Source organism: Cibotium barometz, chromosome 21, assembly GCF_041138505.1.
Source record: "Cibotium barometz isolate CiBa-2024 chromosome 21, ASM4113850v1, whole genome shotgun sequence".
NCBI classification, from domain to species: domain Eukaryota; kingdom Viridiplantae; phylum Streptophyta; class Polypodiopsida; order Cyatheales; family Cibotiaceae; genus Cibotium; species Cibotium barometz.
Genome location: NC_141066.1, coordinates 3,219,204 through 3,239,310, shown reverse-complemented (window position 1 = coordinate 3,239,310; position 20,107 = coordinate 3,219,204). Strand labels below are relative to the sequence as shown.

The 20,107-nt window shown below is 43.7% G+C and overlaps 1 protein-coding gene across 8 annotated transcripts in view; it reads right to left on the bottom strand.

Moving 5' to 3' along the window:
- LOC147626765 (uncharacterized) overlaps nucleotides 1–20,107 on the bottom strand; it is a 101,304-nt gene that overhangs the window by 38,031 nt on the left and 43,166 nt on the right. For 4 of the 8 annotated variants that reach the window (XM_086815305.1, XM_086815306.1, XM_086815303.1 and 1 more), the window contains exons 2-4: nucleotides 16,504–16,594; nucleotides 16,143–16,330; nucleotides 15,993–16,044 (exon numbers count right to left, since the gene is read on the bottom strand). In XM_086815305.1, coding sequence (XP_086671431.1) covers nucleotides 15,993–16,044; nucleotides 16,143–16,330; nucleotides 16,504–16,594 — 331 coding nt within the window. The remainder of the gene's footprint in view (nucleotides 1–15,992; nucleotides 16,045–16,142; nucleotides 16,331–16,503; nucleotides 16,595–20,107) is intronic. The other 4 variants (XM_086815309.1, XM_086815311.1, XM_086815307.1 and 1 more) reach the window with 1 other exon arrangement.

Below are 20,107 nucleotides of genomic sequence, written 5' to 3'. Positions count from 1 at the left end.
AGGCTATCACTACTGCTGTCCCTGCCAATAAGAAAGCAAAAAAGAACAAGCTTGTCTCAAAGAAGCCCAAGGCAGTGGAGAGACCTCGCAGCCATTTCTATTGATGCGCAGAGACCCCACAGTAGCTCTTGCTTGCTCCTCTTCTTCCAAGTGCCTTTGCCTTTATGTTTCTGCACCTTTGGGGACCTTCATAGTCTTTCGGTCCAAGGCTTCCACCCCTACAGGCTAAAATGTTGATGCACGGGATTGTTCCTTGTGCTGCAGTGTAAAGGCTCTGAGAGAAAATGCTCATGCACAGCCGTTAATGCTGTACGCCAGCAGCTTGAGCCAGCCATCCCTTGAAGGATGAACTAGACTGTTGAGCAACAATCATCGGAGAAGCTCGTTGCAGCATTGTTAGCATAGCTTGCTGATAGTTGCAAAGCCGACCGACCTACTTATTTTGGGGCATTAAAGCACCCCAAAATGATCAAGCATGTGCCTGTGATGTTGGGTATTTCAGAGTCTCTTGTGTCTTGTGTGTCCACCACGTATACATGTCAATATGTGTGTATCCATCTATATGTGTTTGTATAGTTATGAACACCTATTTAGGTGTGAACACCTCACATATGTGTAAGTGTACCTATAAGTGTGTGAACACCCCTCTTATCTGGCTAAGGTAAGTTCACACCTATTTAGGTGTGAACACCTCACATATGTGTAAGTGTACCTATAAGTGTGTGAACACCCCTCTTATCTGGCTAAGGTAAGTGTGTGCCATGTATCGTGTCCCCATATGTGTGTGTGATTTATGTGAGTCAAAAGATAAAGCCTTGTGCCTACAAAAGCATGTACGAGGCAATGGTTCTATCATCAATCTAATCATTATCTTTTACGTGCAATTCTCTCTCTTTTTTCTTTTTTTTCTTCCGTAATGGTTGGTTGATTAGATTACGAAAATGTAATACAAAGCAAAGGTCACATGACCAACTATACAAACATGTACATAGAGGCCATCACACCGCACACACTAAAAGGCCACATGAGGCATGCCCACCGTACGAAGAGCATGTAACCAAGGGTCAGCTTGTGCCCTGGTGATAACATGTGCATTGATCAAAGAAGAAACTTGCCAAAGCAATAGACCACGAACGCGCTGGACACGACCTTTCACCCCTGATTGTGAATCAAAGATGAAAGCATTTCACATAAGCCAATTATGCCAAAGACCCAACCATCGAAAGAAAACAAAGAAGACCTCATATTGCTGATTGTCCCCCCCGGGCTGACCATGTCCAAATACCCACTGTCTAGGTGACAAAGTGTTTCTAGTCACCATTTGCCACACTGAAGAGATGAACTCCCATATCTGGCGAGCCACCAGGCAAGAAATAAACCTGTGTCGACTAGATTATGGACAAGCATGGCAGAAGAAACAGTTGCCATTCAAAAGTCTCCGACGCCAAAGGGCAGCGGCCAAAGGCAAGCCCCCAACCATGACTCGCCAAATAAACACTTTGCCTTGAAAAGGAAGCTTGGAATGCCAACCACACAATAGGATGCGCTTCCACCAGGAGGCCGTTTTCTTAACATTCCATACTTTATTAGCGTTTGCTGCAAGCCATCTCTTCTCTTGGACCAAAAGATGATATACAACATTAGCGGAAGCCTTCAACAGCCTGGTCTTGCATCCCAACACCCAATCATCCCATGCATGAGAAGAATCCATCCTAGGAAGGCGCCCCAGAGACTACACGTGTTGCTACAACTGCAACCAAATACACTTGTAACCTTGGGGCGCACAAAATCTATGACGAGCACAACGGAATGATTGCAATTCTCTCTCTCTCTCTCTCTCTCTCTCTCTCTCTCTATATATATATATATATATATATATATATATATATATATATATATATATATATATATATATCTATACACACAGCACCCACATTGGACATCTTCCATCCACCTTAGGCCTCACTATGCGAAACCTAGCCTTGGCCATCAATTTTCTTTTTTTGAACGACTCAATGAGTATTGGATTGCTTGATATAATTTTGAAGTACACTCAGCCCGACTCTTCATCTCTACTTCGTCACCCTGCTCCCTTTGTCTTCGTGCGCATCATCTACTCTCGGCCACCCAAGATATCACTTACCTGCACTGCAACATCAACCATTGGTTTTGACGCCGCCACGTCACTGCCCAAACCCATGGGCGTTCGCCATTGACCAGTCCACATGCACCATCACGCTGCCCAATGCTTTGTCGTCTACACTCAGTCCTTGGCTGTCATGCTGACACCCAAGCCGCATCACCTGACTTTGCCTGGCTCGTCTGACCCTAGGCGGCACCACCCACAAGGGGCAAACCCCGCCTTGGCCGCCTCCAGACTGGCTGCTACCACAAGCTCTGCATCATACCACATGAAGATCCCACGTTGGTACCCATGCGAGCTTCCATTCCTAACACCACCTATTCCAAGCTCACAAGTCGTTAAAAAATTATTGAATTGAAGCCTTTGCAACATTCACAAATTGGGGGTTTTCAAATTTAGGCAGATATTACCTAATTAAAACCTCTACACTCTACAAAATTTGGGAAAAAATCACCAAATTACAACTTCTGCACCAACATGACCTTAGGGATTTTTCCCAAATCAACCAAAATTGGTAAGACCAGAGCTGTAGTCAGCACATTGAAGTCTTCATAGTGCCATGGAGGGTGTGGTAGCATGGAAGAGACGCCGGAAAAGGCAACACCACCAAAATCGAGGGGGGGTTTCACCCTGATTTCCCCGGAATTTGTAGTTTCCATGTTGTGTGTGAGTTAGGGTTCTCTGCCTACGATATTTCCTAAAATTTTCACCTTGATTTCCCCGAAATTTGTAATTTCCATGTTATGTGTGTGAGTCAAAGTTCTCTGCCCCAAATGTCCCCTGAAATCTGAAAAATAATCTTGTGCGTGTGTTACATTCATAGTCACAGGGGACGCCCGTCCCAGGCCTTCGGGACGGAGGAACGTCGTCTCGGCCTCCCTTTCATGCGGGGATGCATCCATCTGCAAGGGAGACGTCCCATGTTCCGTCCCTCACGAAGGGACAACCGTCCCTTGTCATGGGACGTGTTAATTTTGTGAGACGGCTGGACGGCTCTGTTTGGGGACGTGAAGAAAAAAAACGGGATATTTTCTTTTTCGAAGGCTTCGCCTTGTTTTAAGTTTTTATGTTTTAAAAAAAATCATGTTGTGCAAGCAATCTCTGCTCTCCTCCGTCTCTGTTGTGAACACTTGCTCTCCTCCATCTCTGCTCTACAGTGTGCAGTGACTGCACAAGTTCTTGAGGCTTGAGGCTTGAGCGCACCACAAGCCCATAGCTCCATGTACGTTGCCCAGTGCCATCAGCCTTCAAAATTCAATGGCCTCTTCCTCACGAGCACCAGCAGCCCGTGTTGGGGGCAAGGGTTCAATTGGTCTTGGTGGGAAGAGGTGAATGCCCAGAGACCCGGAAGCAAGGGAGGTTCACGTCAATGGCGCTGCAGGTTATGCCCATACACACGAACAAGTGGGGAAAACAAGGTGAGAGCTCACCATCTCCATGAGTCCAGGCATGAGGTGCAGTTTTGCCCAAATGTAAGCCAAGAAAAGAGGACGGAGCTCTTAGAGCAAGCTGCAGCACAAGCGTCTCTCTTTACAGCAACAGGAGGGCGGCACGTCCTATGGGAGTTGACCCCGCAACATTTGTCAGGCCACCTGTATCGGAGGCATGTAGTAGAGACTCTAGAGCTTCTGCATCAGCATCAGCTAGCCATACATCGTCCACACCACAAGCATCCTTTAGCATGCCATCCACAGTTCCTGCACGTCGACAAAGTACCCTTGATCAAAAATGGGATCCCAAGAGAAAGGAGGATGTTGATGCTGCAGTGACTCGCTTCTTTTTTCATGATCATATTGCCTTCCATGCTGCCAGATCTGAGTACTTCAAGGTTATGGTAAGGAAGATTGGCGAGTATGGTCCATCTTACACTCCCCCATCAACAGAGACCTTGCATACCACTCTTCTTGAGAAAGAGAGGCGTGTTGTAGAGCAAGCTGCAAAGAACACAAAGCATATGTGGAAAAAGAATGGATTGTCTCTCATCACTGATGGATGGAGCGATACACGAAAGAGGTTATCCATGGGGTAGTGGCCTATTCTCAAGGAGAGATGTATTTCATTTCGTCGCATGATGCATCAGCGACTGAGAAGAGTGCTGATGTGCTTGTATCATAGTGGACAGAGGTAATAGAGTTTGTTGGTAGTGACCTTGTTGTGGGATTTGTTGTGGATGGCGAGGCTGCCCTCAGGGCAGCAGGTGCCATTGTTGAAGGGATGTATCCACATGTGACAATGTCATTTTGTATGGCACATTGCCTCAATAATTTGCTGAAGGATATAGGGAAGTTGCCTTGGATTGCGCCCATCATTGAGAGGGCAAGTCACATGGTCACTTTTGTGTTGAATCACCAATTCTTACTACATGAGTTTAATAAGAAATCAAGCAAGCAGCTCTCGGAGACACAATTTGCATATAACTTTCCAATGTTGGGCCGACTGAGTACATGTATTGCCGCATTGAGGCAGGTTTTCATTAGTGATGAGTTCACTACATCTCCGTTAGCCTCTACTACTGGAGGGTGGAAATGCAAAGATGATCCTAAAGATCTTGAGTTTTGGGAGCATGTGTATCGCATCGATGCAATGGTGCAGCCCATAATGCATTTGTTGAGGCTTGTGGATGGCATGAAGCCATGCATTGGGAAAGTGTACAAGGTCATGGACAGGATGATTGAGCAATTGAAAGAGCTCATTAAAAGAGTGAGAGCAATTTGATCATGATGACGAGGATGAGGACACTCTCAAGAGCAAGTATGAGATGGTTCAGGATCTTTGTGTCAAAAGATGGAATGCATATCATTCTCCTTTGCATGCAGTAGCATACATTTTGGACCCCAAGTTTCAAGGCAAGGGTCAAGAAAATGATCGAGAGGTGAACAGTGGTTGGCAGAGTATCTATGGTTGCCCCGATGCACAGGAGAATCGGACTCGAGTTGGCGCAGCTTTGTGGTGGGAGGATTTTGGATCAAATGAATGGCTATTTGCATTCTCAGCCACATTGTGACCTCTTATTTGGAGCAACTGTGGAGCTCCTATAGTCACATTGCATCAAAGAAGAGAAGTAGAAAAAGCCCGTGATTTGGTTTTTGTAAGTGCCAACTTGCGTATGTTGGGCAAGGGGGTGATTGCAAAAACTTATCCTTTTGTAGAGTGGGAGCAGCAACAAGAGGAGGAGAATGAGCAGGTTGAGATCACAGAGACTAATGCTCATGACAATGAGGCCACCGTTTCCTTCAGTATGGATTCTGATTGATGATTTTAGATTAGCGCAGCGCCGCAGGCTTTAACCTTGGATGTCACATGTGGAGTTCAGCCTTTAGGGCCCACTACCCAAGCTATATTTATATAGACATGGTTTATTTTCTATTCTAGAGTCAGTAGACTATGCTTCAACCGTGAGTCTCGACAATTGTATTGTGTTTTGTGTCCACAGCTACCAGTACACTATTTTTGTAATATGAATCATGAATTGTGTCATTTTGTGTGCTTTCTTTCAGAGTACTCAAATGTAATATAAATACTTAACATTTGATGATATATTGATACATTTTTTTGTGTACCGTCCCACCCCTCGTCCCCGTTCCCTGCCTCCAGGCGTTCCCCATCCCCAAACCCTTCCCCGTCCTCGTTCCCATCTCCTGACCCATGTGACTATGGTTACATTTTCCCGTGTGCTTTCCCATCTAAATGTTTGTATTGCCTTGTGTTATAAAAGGCTCTGTAATTTCCTCATTAACAGTGTTTTGAGTCAAGGGGGGTAGTTCTAGAGGCTGAAGAATCTTATGTGTGGTCAAGATCCATTTGCAGGCTTGGTTGTCATCTATTGTTTCACACCAAGTATGGTCATTGTGATCTTTTGCATCACGTGGTGCTAGTGAGCCCAAATGGCCATAAGTGTCAAGGCTATTCCTCATAACTTCACTCTCGCTCCAAAGGGGAGTTTATTGGGTATTTCGGTCTCTTGTGTCTTGCGCATGTTCACCACGTATACCTGTCAGTATGCGTGTATCCATCTATATGTGTTTGTATAGGTGTGAAGTTTGAACACCGCATGTAGTGTAAGTGTACCTATAAGTGTGTGAGCACCCCTCCTATCTAGATAAGATAGGTGTGTGCCATGTGTCGTTTCCCCATATGTGTATGTGATTTATGTGAGTCAAAAGATAAGGCCTTGTGCCTAGCATGTACAAGGCAGTGGTTCTATCATCAATCTAATCATTATCTTTTATGTGCAATTCTCTCTCTCTGTACATAGCACCCACGATGGACATCTTCCATCCACCTTAGGCCTCACTGTGTGAGCCCTAGCCTTGGCCATCATGTGAGCCTTACAATGAAGGCACTGATGCCCTCCCTCTAGTGCCACTGAGCACCTACTCTTGTTTGAATGTCATGTGCGCTCATTTGCGAGGTTAGAAGCTTGAAGATATGTGAGTTGGCTGTTCAAATTTGTCTTAACTGATTTCAAGCTAAGCTAGGAATACTCCAAAAGTAGTATCTGGTCCTTGAAGGCAAGATCTCGTCAACCAAAGTTTGGAGTACATCCTTCACACTCTCGCTTATGACGCCTTTCTCACACTGTGTCTTCTTAAGCCACACGATATATCAGAGACTCAACTGCCACACGATATATCAGAGACTCAACTCTGTTTGCTTTGAGCGTGTTGGTGTTCTATGTTTTCAACAACTCTGCACCTCTTGTGAATGCTACGAGGAGATGGGAACGAGGACGGGGAAGGGTTTGGGGATGGGGACACTATCCTCATTGTCTATTGTTGTTGTTTAGTCTGTAATCTACATGCAGTTGATTTAAGGAGAGGTCCAGCACTTCTTTCACTATGATAAGACATTGTTTAGCTACATGTCCTTGTTAGTGATGCATGTCTATAGTTTAACCTATGAATGTATGTCCAGTTGCATCAACCAAGAGTCTGAATCCTCTATTGTTGTACCACCTTGTTGCTGATGACACACTACTATGCTGCACTTCAAGTAATGCTCTGCACTGACTTGCACTTCAAGTAATGCTCTGCACTGACTTAAAACACTTGTGGCTGCTAGTATTGCAATCTTGTTTCTTTGAATTGCCTAATGGTATATGTCGTAAGTAGATCATCTTTTCTTTCTTGCTTTGATTTTCTTCTCTTCTTTAAACTGATTATGACACTTGTGTGCAAGTTAGGAAACCTCAGCACCAGACTGTGCATTGGTGCTTACACCAAAGGAATTCGCTTCAACTCCCCACAGGGTTACATATACAAATGTTGTTGTTAGGATGCTAGATATGAAATGAATCCTTTGTTTGTAGCTTATGATTGTTGGTCATGACCTGGCCATCTCATTGAGGAATGCAAGAAGTGCATTGAGAGTGAAAAGAAAAAGAAGCAGCAAGGTTTGGCTGCTACAGTGGACACTAAAGAAGAGGCTAACTTTGTTCATGAGGGCTATGCATTAGTGGTTACCTACAGTTTGCCTACTTCTTGTATGTCTATCTCAGCTGGAGATTGGTGCTTTGATAGTGGTGCTTCTAAGCACATCACTTCTTGCAAGGATCTATTTGCCACTTTGCAAGATTCACCTCCAGGTGGCATAGTTATGTGTGCCAATGATGCCTCTTACTCCATTCTAACCATTGTTGCTCAGTGTATGACGGTAGAGATTCAGCTTCTCTTATGCTTTCTGGGACATTATGCAGTGGCTTGTATAAGCTTGACATGTATGACAGGAGTACTCATTCTCATGATGCTATGATTACATCCACCTCCCGTGAGTTGAGTGACACTGAGTTATGGCATGCTCGGTTTGGTCACTTGAATTTCCCATCTCTTGTACGCTTGCAGAAGCAAGGTATGGTGCATGAGCTTCCTCCTCTGCAGGTTCCATTCAAGCATGTATATGAGGGAAGCATTCTTGGAAAACTGCACAGGAATTCCTTTCCTAACGATGGTGCTATGAGGGTTGTCCGTCCATTACACCTCATTCATAGTGATCTTTGTGGCCCGATGAGGGCTCCATCTTTTGGAGGACACTTGTACTTCATCATGTTCATTGATTTTGTTGGGTGTATGGTTTAAAAGTGAAGTCAGGTGCCTTTGGAGCTTTCAGAGACTTCCGTCCCATGGTTGAAAATGCTTGTGGACACAAGCTTGTCACATTGCGTATAGATCGAGGGGGGGGAATATTTGTCAAATGAGTTCACATCCTACATGCAGTTACATGGTATTTCCTATCAGTGTACTACCCCCTATACTCCTAAGCAGAATGGAGTTGCAAAGAGACGTAATCGTACACTTATGGAGATGGCACGTTGCATGCTCAAGAGCAAGGATCTGCCCAGTAAGTTTTCGCTTGAGGCGGTTATGTGCGCCAATTATGTGCTTAACCGTTGCCCTATTAAATCCTTGAAATTTATGACTGCCTATGAGGCATGGAATGGCAGGATTCCAGTGGTGACTCATATGAGAGTCTTTGGGTGTTTGGCATATGTGCATGTGCCCACACAACAAAGACATAAGCTTGATGCAAAGGCAATCAAATGCATTTTCATTAGTTATAGTACTGAGGGTAAGGGATACAGACTCTATGTGCCTAATACAGGTAAGATCATTGTGTCAAGAGATGTTATCTTTGATGAATATGCATCTCAACCACTTGTCTCATGTACCAGACAGCCATCTAGTGGGCCGGAAGATGTGTTTGATACTTTATTGCCTTTATTCAATTCCAATGTGGATAATGTAGAGCATGTTTCAGCTCATTTACAGCCACCTATGCCTGTTGAAAATCAGCAAAATCAGCAGCTAAGCTTGCCGCAAATTGATCTTGAAATGCCTCAAATTGATCAGGATTCCTTGGGTGATGCATTGGCAGAGGAAGATGCAGATACTAGGAAGTCAAAAACTGTTCCTAGATGGCTGGTTGAGACTTTGCATGATAGCACATAGTCTACATTCATGCCAGGTCGTACACGTCAGGCTTCTCGCCATGCATCTTCACATTATGTGGATACAACTCTTGTTGCCACCGCTTGTAACAAGGAACCTATTTCTCACGTTGATGCATTGGAGGACGACAATTGGGTGGCAGCCATGCGTTTGGAGTTGGACTCCATTGACAAAAATGGTACTTGGGAGTTATGCGACTTGCCTCTTGGCAAGCGTGCTATTGGCACAAAATGGGTTTTCAAGCAAAGCGTAAGCCTAATGGTTCAGTTGATCGCCATAAGGCTCGCTTGGTCGCCAAAGGGTATGCCCAACGTAAGGGCATTGACTATTAGGAGACCTTTGCTCCCACTTCACATATGACTACCATACGTACTGTTATTGCATTGGCTCCACACAACAATGGCGTGTACATCAATTGGATGTCAAAACTACCTTCTTGAATGGCGATTTGCAAGAGTAAGTTTATGTATCTCAGCCTCCTGGCTTTGTTCAAAAAGGTGCAAAAAGTAAAGTATGCGGTTTACATAATGCACTATGTGGTCTTAAACAGGCTCCTCGTGCTTGGTACCACAAAATTCATGCATAGTTGACTGCCAAAGGGTTTCAAAATAGTTTAGCTGAGAGTACACTTTATGTTCGCCACATTGGGAACAATGTTCTCATCCTTATTCTTTATGTGGATGACATGCTCATCACTGGCCCTGAAGAGGGTGCTATTTCAGCTTTTAAAGCTGATTTGCAGCATGCATTTGATGTCACAGACATGGGGCATTTACATTACTATTTGGACATACAGTTTATACCTTTTGAGAGGGGTATCATGTTATCTCAGTGTAGATATGTTGAGCAGCTCCTTGAGCGTGACAAATTGTAAACCTACTTCTACTCCTATGGAACCATGTCTAAAACTGTCACTTGAGCATACCGGTGAACCTTTTGACGTTGCCACCTATCAACAAGCTGTGGGATGCCTTATCTATTTATGCTCTACTCGTTTGGACATACAGTATGCTGTTTCTCAGTTGAGTAGATTCATGCATTGTCCGAGCACTATGCATTGGCAAGCGTGTAAGTGTGTCTTTCGTTATCTTAAAGGCACCGCAAACTTTGCCTTGTTCTATGGCAATTCTTCTACATTATGCTTGCTTGCATCAATGTGATTGGGCAGGTTGCTATGACACGCGAGTGTCAACTAGTGGTAACTGTTTTCTTCTTGGTGACTCATGCATCTCATCGCTCAGTAAGAAGTAGCCTACAGTGGCCACTTCTAGCTGTGAAGCGGAATACAGGGCAGCCTTTACAGCTACTGTGGAATGTGTTTAGCTACGACACCTATTAGCCCATCTTGGTGTTGGACAACAATCCCCTACCACCATTTACACTGACAGTTAGAGTGCTTTGGCAGTTGCACGAAACCTAGTATTTCATGCCCGCACAAAGCATATTGAGGTTCACTATCATTATGTCAGGGAAAGGCTCCATGCAGGAGAGATTGACTTGGCTTATGTGCCTACACATGCCAATATAGTAGATGGGTTTACAAAGCCTCTTTCGAGAGAAAAGTTTGAAGCTTTCCGCAAAGCTTTGAGCTTTGAGCTTCTATCAGGGTAGTATGCTACACCCTGTTTCCGTTCCCAACATTCACTTTTGGGAAGGGAAGGGGGGGGGGGGGGGTGTTGGTCATGACCACTCCCGACTAGTTCAGGTGTGAACCCAGCTTACTCACGGACAATTTTTCCCTGTGGCTGGACACAGGTTTTTTCCTCGTGTGAACACACTTATGTGTGTTGGGCACTTTGCCCTAGGCTATTATTTGTACTCATTGTACTTTTGTACTTCATTATTATAGAGTTCCTTTCCAGCAGCAAGCTCTTCCACGTTTTTATTCAAGCTCACTCTCTGTGTGTGTGGCGGTGTACAGACAAGCTCTCCCCAACCCCAACAATGATCCCAATATTATCACATGCACTCTGCACTGTAGTGCATGGTGACAAGCTGGCTCATCATCATCAGTGCAACATTGTACAGTATTAGTTCCTTTTAGGTTATATTTGTCGTACGCTACTATGCCGTGACCCCATTGTAATCCCTAGTCCAGGATAAGTCAGGCACGAGCTATGTAGGTCATTCTCAGCCCTAGACAGTCAGTCAGTCACTTCAAGTCCCTTAACCCACTTGAAGAGATGCATTCATGCATGTAGAGTCAGTAGTAACCTTAGGGTTTGCATTAGAAAGCACTCTACATGTTGCATATCATTCATCCGTTGCATATAGATCATTGCAGAAGCCTTGAAATAGCCTCTGGCAACCTTAGAATATTTATTAGGATTTATCTGCTATTTTTTCCATAATTTCCAGCATTTAATACTATGTATTCATCATCTACAAGTCGTGTAGCATTTATTATGCAATCGGCCAGCATCTAGTGCCAACCGACCAGCCTCAAGATAGTATAAATAGGAGTGCTTTGCTCATTCATTTATATCATCTCATATCTCAGCAATCAGCCTCAAGCGCTTCAGCGTTTCAGTCTTCAGCCCATAGTTCCCTTCAGCAACTTGGATTTTGGAGAAGCGTTTCATTCTACAGTCCTAGGAGTATCAACGCATGTGCATCCAGCCCTCCATCAGCAGCACGCAGCAGTTTTCAGCATTCAACCATCAGTAAACCTTGAGTTTTCTGCATACAAACAGTTTTCAGCATTCATCTCTTCATCGTTTTGCTACAGCCAATTGGTGAAGGTAAAACTCAGCATTCATATTCATTTTCAGCATTCATACATAGCCTAGAACAGTCCCAAACAGCCCCTATCTTAGCCTCAGATTTGCAGCCCCTTCCTCATTCCATTGGGAAGAGTGCATAGGCTCAAGATTGGACATCATTGGTGTTTCTACAGCCACGTACAATTCAGCCCGACTCTTGGTCTTCAGAGATCTTGCGTTTGGCTTATCGTCAGTCACACCGTCAGTCACACTGTCAGTATAATAAAGCAAATACTATTCCGGTAACGGGATAGGGGGCCCTTCAGTGGGTGATTCGGGACCCCATACGGTGTACAGTTTCCATCTCTCTCTCTCTCTCTCTCTCTCTCTCTCTCTCTCTCTCTCTCTCTCTCTCTCTTAAAGTTTGAAGTTAAAGTGGATTGCTAAACTCGCGAAACTCAAGATACAAAAGACGGTGTGAGCATTTGTGTGACAGGATCCTCAATTATGAATACTTCTACTGCATGTTACAAATATGCATCAAACGGTTGTAATAATCTTGCACTACTTCCACCAAGATTCAATAATCTTGTTTTCTTGCATCAAATTATGCAAGAATACAACTCTTGTGCTTATCTTGCATCGAATTTTGCAACATTTCATGATTTTCTTAAAGCTTTTACAATTTCTCTTGAAGAAACACGATTCTTGCAAAGTATAATCAAGAATCACTCCCTGTTACAATTTTGCACCAAGATTTGATTTCTACACTCATGTCTTTGCAAACTTTACAATTATGCACCAAGATTCTTATAAACTTCACTCAGAATAGTAACTATGCACAAATCTATGACGGAAGTGTAAACTGCACATGAATCTATTCAAAATTTGCAATAGAATTGCAATCTTCACATAAATCTTCTCAAATCTACAAACAAAACTGTAATCTTCACACTTTCTTGATAAACTTCGTGCCAAGATTTGCACAACCACCACCAGTATCTCCCAAACCGCCAAGAATCTAAAGAAACTAGGCAAATGTTGAAGGAAACTAGGATGTATGAAAAGGTTTGATGACAGAAGTCACTAATCAAGGAGCTGTGCACTAAATTCAGAGAATAGGATTTTTGACAATGGTGATTAGCATAGATTCCAAAATGGTTAACACTAATCCCATTGCTAATCAATAGAAATCAAGATAACGTCAATCTTGAAAAACTATGTAAAACTTAATTCGAAAATGATTAAGTCTTAATCATCACCAAGATCAAAGCGTGCTCGATCAAATACATGATCTAAGATTAATGTTTGTAACTCAAAATACGCAAGCCCAATGATCGTACAAGAAATTAATAAGTAACTACAAGTAGTCAGAAATCCGGTCACTAGCACTCGGCTGTGACACACATGGATTGCAATCAAATCAAATGCCTGACAGAATTCCTTCATCAAGGCTTCTCAATTGGCGTCTATCTATCCAAGATCAACCGGTGTAATTCCTGGATGCACGAAAGAACTATCAAGCATGACAACTGTGCCAGCAAAATAAAATTAGATAAGTGCATAGTATTCACAACACCATCAAAGTCATGCTATCGCTCCTTCACATGCTCTCCAGATTCCCACCAGGTAGCCTACAATCACTAGGATCCCCACCGAAGACGTGGGTTTCCACTTTGGAACACACGGGTCACGAAATAAACACCAAAGTACATCCGCATCCAAGAGTTCATCTAAACGGAATCAAGGTTACCTTGGCAAGACCAGTCAAAGAAGGCTCTCTCTGGTCTCCCAAGTCAATGGTCTGTACCATAAATTCTTCTCTTCAGGTTGAGGATTTTACCCAGAAGGAAAACATCCATCTACAACTGGACCCACTCAAATATCCAAAACAATAATCTATCAAATATCACGTACAAGATGGGACACCAAGGTATATGTCTCCAAGGTGTGTATCCCTATCTGAACCTCCCAAGATATCAACGACTCTTGGGTCCCTCCCGCAGATCACTCCTGCAACGGTCTAGATCTACTCCTTTAGATCAGTCTACCACGAGTCCACGTAATCAAGGAGAATTCCAGTCCAAGTTGTTCAGCTAAGGCATTACGAGCACATACAAATCAAGAAGCTATCAAGAAATCTGCTTCTCGCTACATACTCAAGCAACTCTCCTTCCACCTATGTCTGCTCCCCGTGGGTGTGAAGGCTACAGTACTCTCTAATGGAGGAGAAAGAGCCATCAAGTATCTGGAAGGAATTATGAAGGAAAACTCGAACTGTTCCGCTCATATGAGCTCCCGACTATCTCTGTTGCGCATCATGCATAGCCCCGGCTGCCCCACAAAAGGCTGGCAGTGTTGCTTGTTTTTGAAGCTTCCCCCTCTGCCACCTATAAGCAGCCTTTTAGCCTGTATACAGGCTGGAAGACAGCCCTTCTACACACCAAACTGAGGCTATCCCTTGCTCACTCTCCTCCACCACTATGCCTACATGCATATCACATGTATCAAGGGTAGGTACATGAGCATAAACACAGCCAACAGGGAGGAAAACTAGAGAAGGATCAGGGTTTCCCATGAAGTTTCCTTCGGCACATCCTCTACACGCATGAATATTCCCCCTCTCTCAGAATCCAGGGTGTCTCAGAATCCATGTAACCTAACATGTCCTAAATGGCATAAACGTTTTTCCTAAGATGAAAACTTAGGCATGGCGTAGAGAAATACTTTCAACGAGTATGCATCAAATCAACCTTAGCAGAAAAGCGTAGAGAATACCTAGATCTTGCGAATCCATCAAAAGTAAAACGGAAAAGCTTACTGAGACTACCTCCCACATGATACCTTCCGCGTTTAGGCAGCTCTGATACCAAGTGTTACAACTCACGGATCTCCTAAACACGAGACACAAGTGATTAGTACAAACCCCCTAAAAGGGGTGCAGGCTAGCTCCCCTTCCAACCGCAAGTTCTATGCTTCCAACCACCCCCCTACCCAAGGGCTAAGGTTTGACTCCCACAGATCCATGCCAATCCTTCGTCATGCCGATCTATGTTGTGCCACACACATAACCAAAGTCTTGGCCAAACTCTAACCAATAGCGAGGTTATGACAACAACCCATGTTTCACTTATATAGGGCCCACTACTGCTTTTGTGAGAGTCCGATATACTCTACACTTCTTCGACTGTAGACTATTCAGTTGGGAGGGAGGACTTTTAATTCGTTCACTCGGGAGTTCAGAGAGCTTATTACTAAGTTCTCTGACCTCCTTGATCCTCGTTACGTCCACTTGTTCTTTCTACAAGCACTTCCTCGGGACTATCAACATAAAGTGCTGCAGAATACAATCAAGTCTTTTGGGAATGCATTATACTTCGCACGTATCTATGATGATACCATGGCGGCCAGTAGGATTAAAAAGAAGAGAAAAGGGAAAAGAAATGTCAAGCTGTTACACTACTTATCAGTTGCAATCATGCTCATTCCAATCACATTATGCAATGAGGCGGCTGTAGTAAATGATGCTTGTCATCCCCACAGAAGCTCTCCACTAGCCAGCGCACACATTAATAACAGTGCCAAGGGCCTGTCATGGCGAGAGAACTGGGTGTGGTACCTTACCTTGACTCATCAGTTTGAGTTGTGTTTATCGAGTCATATTTCCAAGGGCTGTCTTGGGACTCTTGTGATGAAGCTGCTCAAGAGAGGATAAGCCATTGTCCCTCCCACAAAACAGAGCTGGCTTGTTAGAAGAAGCTACTAACCTCTAGCACAGCCATGTCTAGTGCAGCTGCCTTGTTACCACAAGGTACCAAAACCTCCTGCTCTAAATACTCCATCCATGAGCAGACACCCTCTAATTGAAAATTTCTGACCCAATAGTACAGGCCTATTGTCTTGCCTCCTGCCAGGCTGTGTTTTTTCAAGCTCAAAATTCTATAGCCAAGGTTGGCTATCCTCCCCCCTCTTGCAATTCCTTATCCCTTCTTTCTCATAGTCTCCTTTCCCCCGTTTTTGTATAGAAACCCCCTCAAAACCTCCTAAATTTCATGACCGTGCACTCTCTAGACCTCGGAAGCAATCGAACTCCAGGCAACCATTCTATGTCTCAAAGAGCGAATATTCTTACCTTAGATTCCTAAGGAATATTCCCACCATACATCAAAAGAAACAACCATAAGAGAAGAGGACAAGTAATACCTGATGTTTTGTAAAAGCGGCAAGTCCCCTTGTACGAGCCTACAACTGCTCCCTGCACAGGAACGCATCATTATTTCAGAAAGTAAGTAGCAGAATTCTATACAGTGAGAGCATAAAATGATGAAAGATGGAAAGAATTATAAACCATACAAAAGATACATCTTGCACCACAGACAAGACCTGCCCATTGGGTGTATAACATGCTGCAGTAACCATCTCGCGTACGTCCACCCAGTCCACCACTTGGCGTTCTTTAATGCTCCAGATTCGCACTTTACCATCCAATGAGCCGCTAATAAAGTACCCATCATCCACAGGGTTGAAGTGAATGCATGTCACTACCCTCAGCAAAACATGTCAAACATGCAGACATCAGATCCTGACTACTGACCTCAACCCCCGAACATACAAACCATGATGATGGTGTTGGCTGAGTGCTTATTTTCACACACGTGTGGAAAAGAGAAGAGAACTCTATTGTCATATCAAGGCTAAGTTTCTTAATATTTACCATAATCATTGTGTGTAAAGATCCTTAAGCATTCTCCGGTCAGAATGTTCCATAGACGAACTGTTTTATCCATAGAAGATGAAAGAAGAGACTGCCACAAACAACGTAGAGCATGTGATCAATGACTTGTAGATCCAGCAAGAAGACCATTCATCTCGTTAAAGTTATACCTTTGTAAGGTTGGAATACATCCAAATTCACAAATTTGAGAGAATTAACATGCAGTAGCAAAGGGATTTAAATGAAACAAAACCAAACTACGGAGGATGAGAATCTATGAAATTGAGAGTTGATTACTACATGCTTAATCATATTAGAAATATTCAAGATAATATGAGGCCAATTTTTTGCCAAAACAAGGAGTTGCCAAACGGCACATGAGAAATCAAGCCAGTAAAAGACTTCTTAAGGTTTGCAACCTTAATAATGTCCTACTTTCAAGTACATTATCCTTTTTGGATTTTGGCCAAGACCATAGTTCATATCATACATTTCATACTGCCATACGTCGAAGAGAATGATAGGTATGATAAAGTATGATTCAGCTCCTGGTGGAGTTTCATACATGGGCTTAAATTTGGGGCTATATATGCACGTGGGACTTGGGACTTAAAAATATTGACAATTTGACACTTGAAAGTTGAAAGTTGAAGGCTGAAACTTGAAACTTGAAAGTTGAAGGCTGCAAACTTGAATGTACATACTACATACTACATACTATGTATATAATACATAGTATATACTATGTACTATATGTACTAGTAAGTATGTGCAGTGCATTGGTACTATGTAGGACTACCCAACCTGAGGTCCAAGTTCTTTACAGCCCAAGCCTAGTACCTACAGGATGCAGACCAGCCATGGTGTCACTTTCAGTAAAAAAAAGTCTCAAATTTTTTATTTTAAAAAAACAGCAAGAATGATAGGCCACTTTCATACGCCATTTTAGCATATGTTAGCAAATGTTTGCTTCACCAATCATATGAGTATGATATGAACTATAGCCAAGACATCATGACAGCACTTAGATCTCCGCTACAAATTTCTTTGCCCCTCAACAGATGGCTGCAATGATCCACCCCCACCCCGACACGGGCACGGAGAGCCAGACACCCCACGGATGCAATATCTGACCTTGCCATCCCTTGACACCACATACACGTGGAGTCATGAGAGAGCACGAAGTCCCTCTGGAGAGCCAGACGCCCTCGCCCACAAACAGCTAGACCCTCCGTTTGCCAACTCTGGATTTGGGACATACTTGGGTGCCATACAGATACACCACCACAGGAGGTCCACAATGAAGCTCTGTACTCCTTTCATGAAAAGGGTGACATAGGATGATCTCTTCCCAATTCATTGTAATGCACAGCTCGGATAGTATGCAGGCATTGTTTCTTTTGGTAGACAATTTCCACTTTCCTGAGTTTTTGACATCCACTTTAATCATGGACGCTAATACAACCTCTCTTTTGAGGCCCAGACCTGGGAAAGGAGGACTGGCACAGAGTGGCGAGACTGCAGGTTATGATGCTCTCACGCATGATCAGGAGTAAGCCATCAGTGCTACATGCCATAGTATTGGCCAAGTTCAGATCAGCTCCTCTTGTCATAGATGCCATGTTCCAGGCCATCACATATATACAGCATATCTACAGACTACAAAGAGATCGCCTCCCACGATTGACCTTGGAGTCCTCTAGACAGCTGGCATAGGAGGGTCATCACAGTTGTTGGTATGCACGCATCACCAGTTGGTTTGAGTAACATGGATTTGGGATGGATCACCTCCCCCCTTTTGAGTACAGACTTTTTGATCTCTTACGATAGGAGATCAACCGCATCATCACTAGACTTCGTATAGACTGGACATGGATATCAGTGGCCAAGCTTTTCTTGAAGCTTTAGTTTTACAGAGAACATTTCTTGAGGGTCACACAGGATGGTTTCATTGAGAGGCTATGCAGTACTGAGGAGATCAAGTCTGAGAAGCATTACATACTTAGATGCCCAATTTACTATGAGATACACGGACACTACAGCGGTCTCTTCAGGGAGGGGCTCAGGCCCTTGTCACGGGTGATGCATTACAGAGATTAGAGACGCTTAGGACTATACCTATTGGAGTTGAGGCACTACAGAGACAGACAAACTATTGAGGTAGCAGCCCGAGCTGTGGGATAACACACAGACATCTATCATTGACTTCTTTGGCCCCCTACAGAAAGCCCCAGCTCACACTCAGCATGCACGAGATTCATTGGGAAACATGGACCAGGACAGAACTAGACATCCACATCAAGTGAGCACCCTCCAGACCCACAACAAGCTGGCTCTCCCCAAAAATTTGAAGTAAACTAGGGATCCCTGTCTGATGTTATTGTCCTTGGCAAACCTCCTATGGGTACCAATGGCAGATGAACAGGCAAGTGATGTCTTCGGTTGTGGCCGTTTGCTTACACAAGATCTACATGCAAAATTTACTCAGTCGGTCCACAATGGTCATGCACAGTGTGTTCCAAGATCCAAATGCAATGGGAAGAGGTCCAACAAAGTCCATGCTAGTGTCTTAAAAAGGGCCTTCCAAAACTGGCAAAGGTTCAAGCAACCCTGCCTGTTGCGTATGAGGAACCTTCACTTTCTAGCATATCTGGCATGCTTGGACATGTTGATAGACATCCTGTCTCATCTTAGGCCAATAGAATGATCACACAAGCTTCTCCAATGTACTATTGATACCTTTGTGACCTCCGACGAGAGAGTCATGGGCATCATGAAAAAGTGCCTGTTGCTTTTCCTTGAATATGCACAGCCGGTTCTTGTAAAATAACCAGCCATCATGGATGGTATAGTGACCCGGTTCTGATTGCAAGACCAATCTATACCGAGTCTCAAATTCCAAAGAATCCTCATATTGTGCCTTCATACTATCGAGATCACTTCCCTGTATTTCCAGCACGGTGGACAACTACAAATTTTGAATTGTGCCTTTACGACTAGGAGCAACGGCAACCACGTTATTCGAGCCAGGAATGTGCAACCATTTAAGTGCCTGATGATCTATCTTAACTGTGAAATCTCTCCCATGAAGGATATGTTTCCAATGCTTAAGAGCTGTCATCACCTCCAATAGGTTCTTGTCATACACATAATAATTCTTTGCTGCATCATTTAATTTCCAACTATAACAAGCCTGTATTATCCTGCTTTCTCCTAATCCCAGAGCTCCCCTAAACCTGCTAGATTAGGACACTAATCCCAAGGATTAGTACTAGATACGTAACGTACTTTCCCACCTAAGACATTTCTACTCTTGAAAATAAATAGGGGAGACTCAAGCTACATCTGACAACTAACTCCATAGTCTCTTTCACATGCATCTTCTCTTTCCACTCATATATCTATCATAGGAACTGCCTAAATCTACAACCATTGTTCCTACAACTATCTCAGTGGAACTCAAGATAGACCAGCTCAAACCAGAGTCAAGGAACACAACAATCCCTCAATCCAACTCCCAAGGAATCGGACAACGTAGAGACAATTGTCTTAGCTAAACATATTACGTATCCCATGAAGATTGAGTAACTTCTTGTACCTAGGA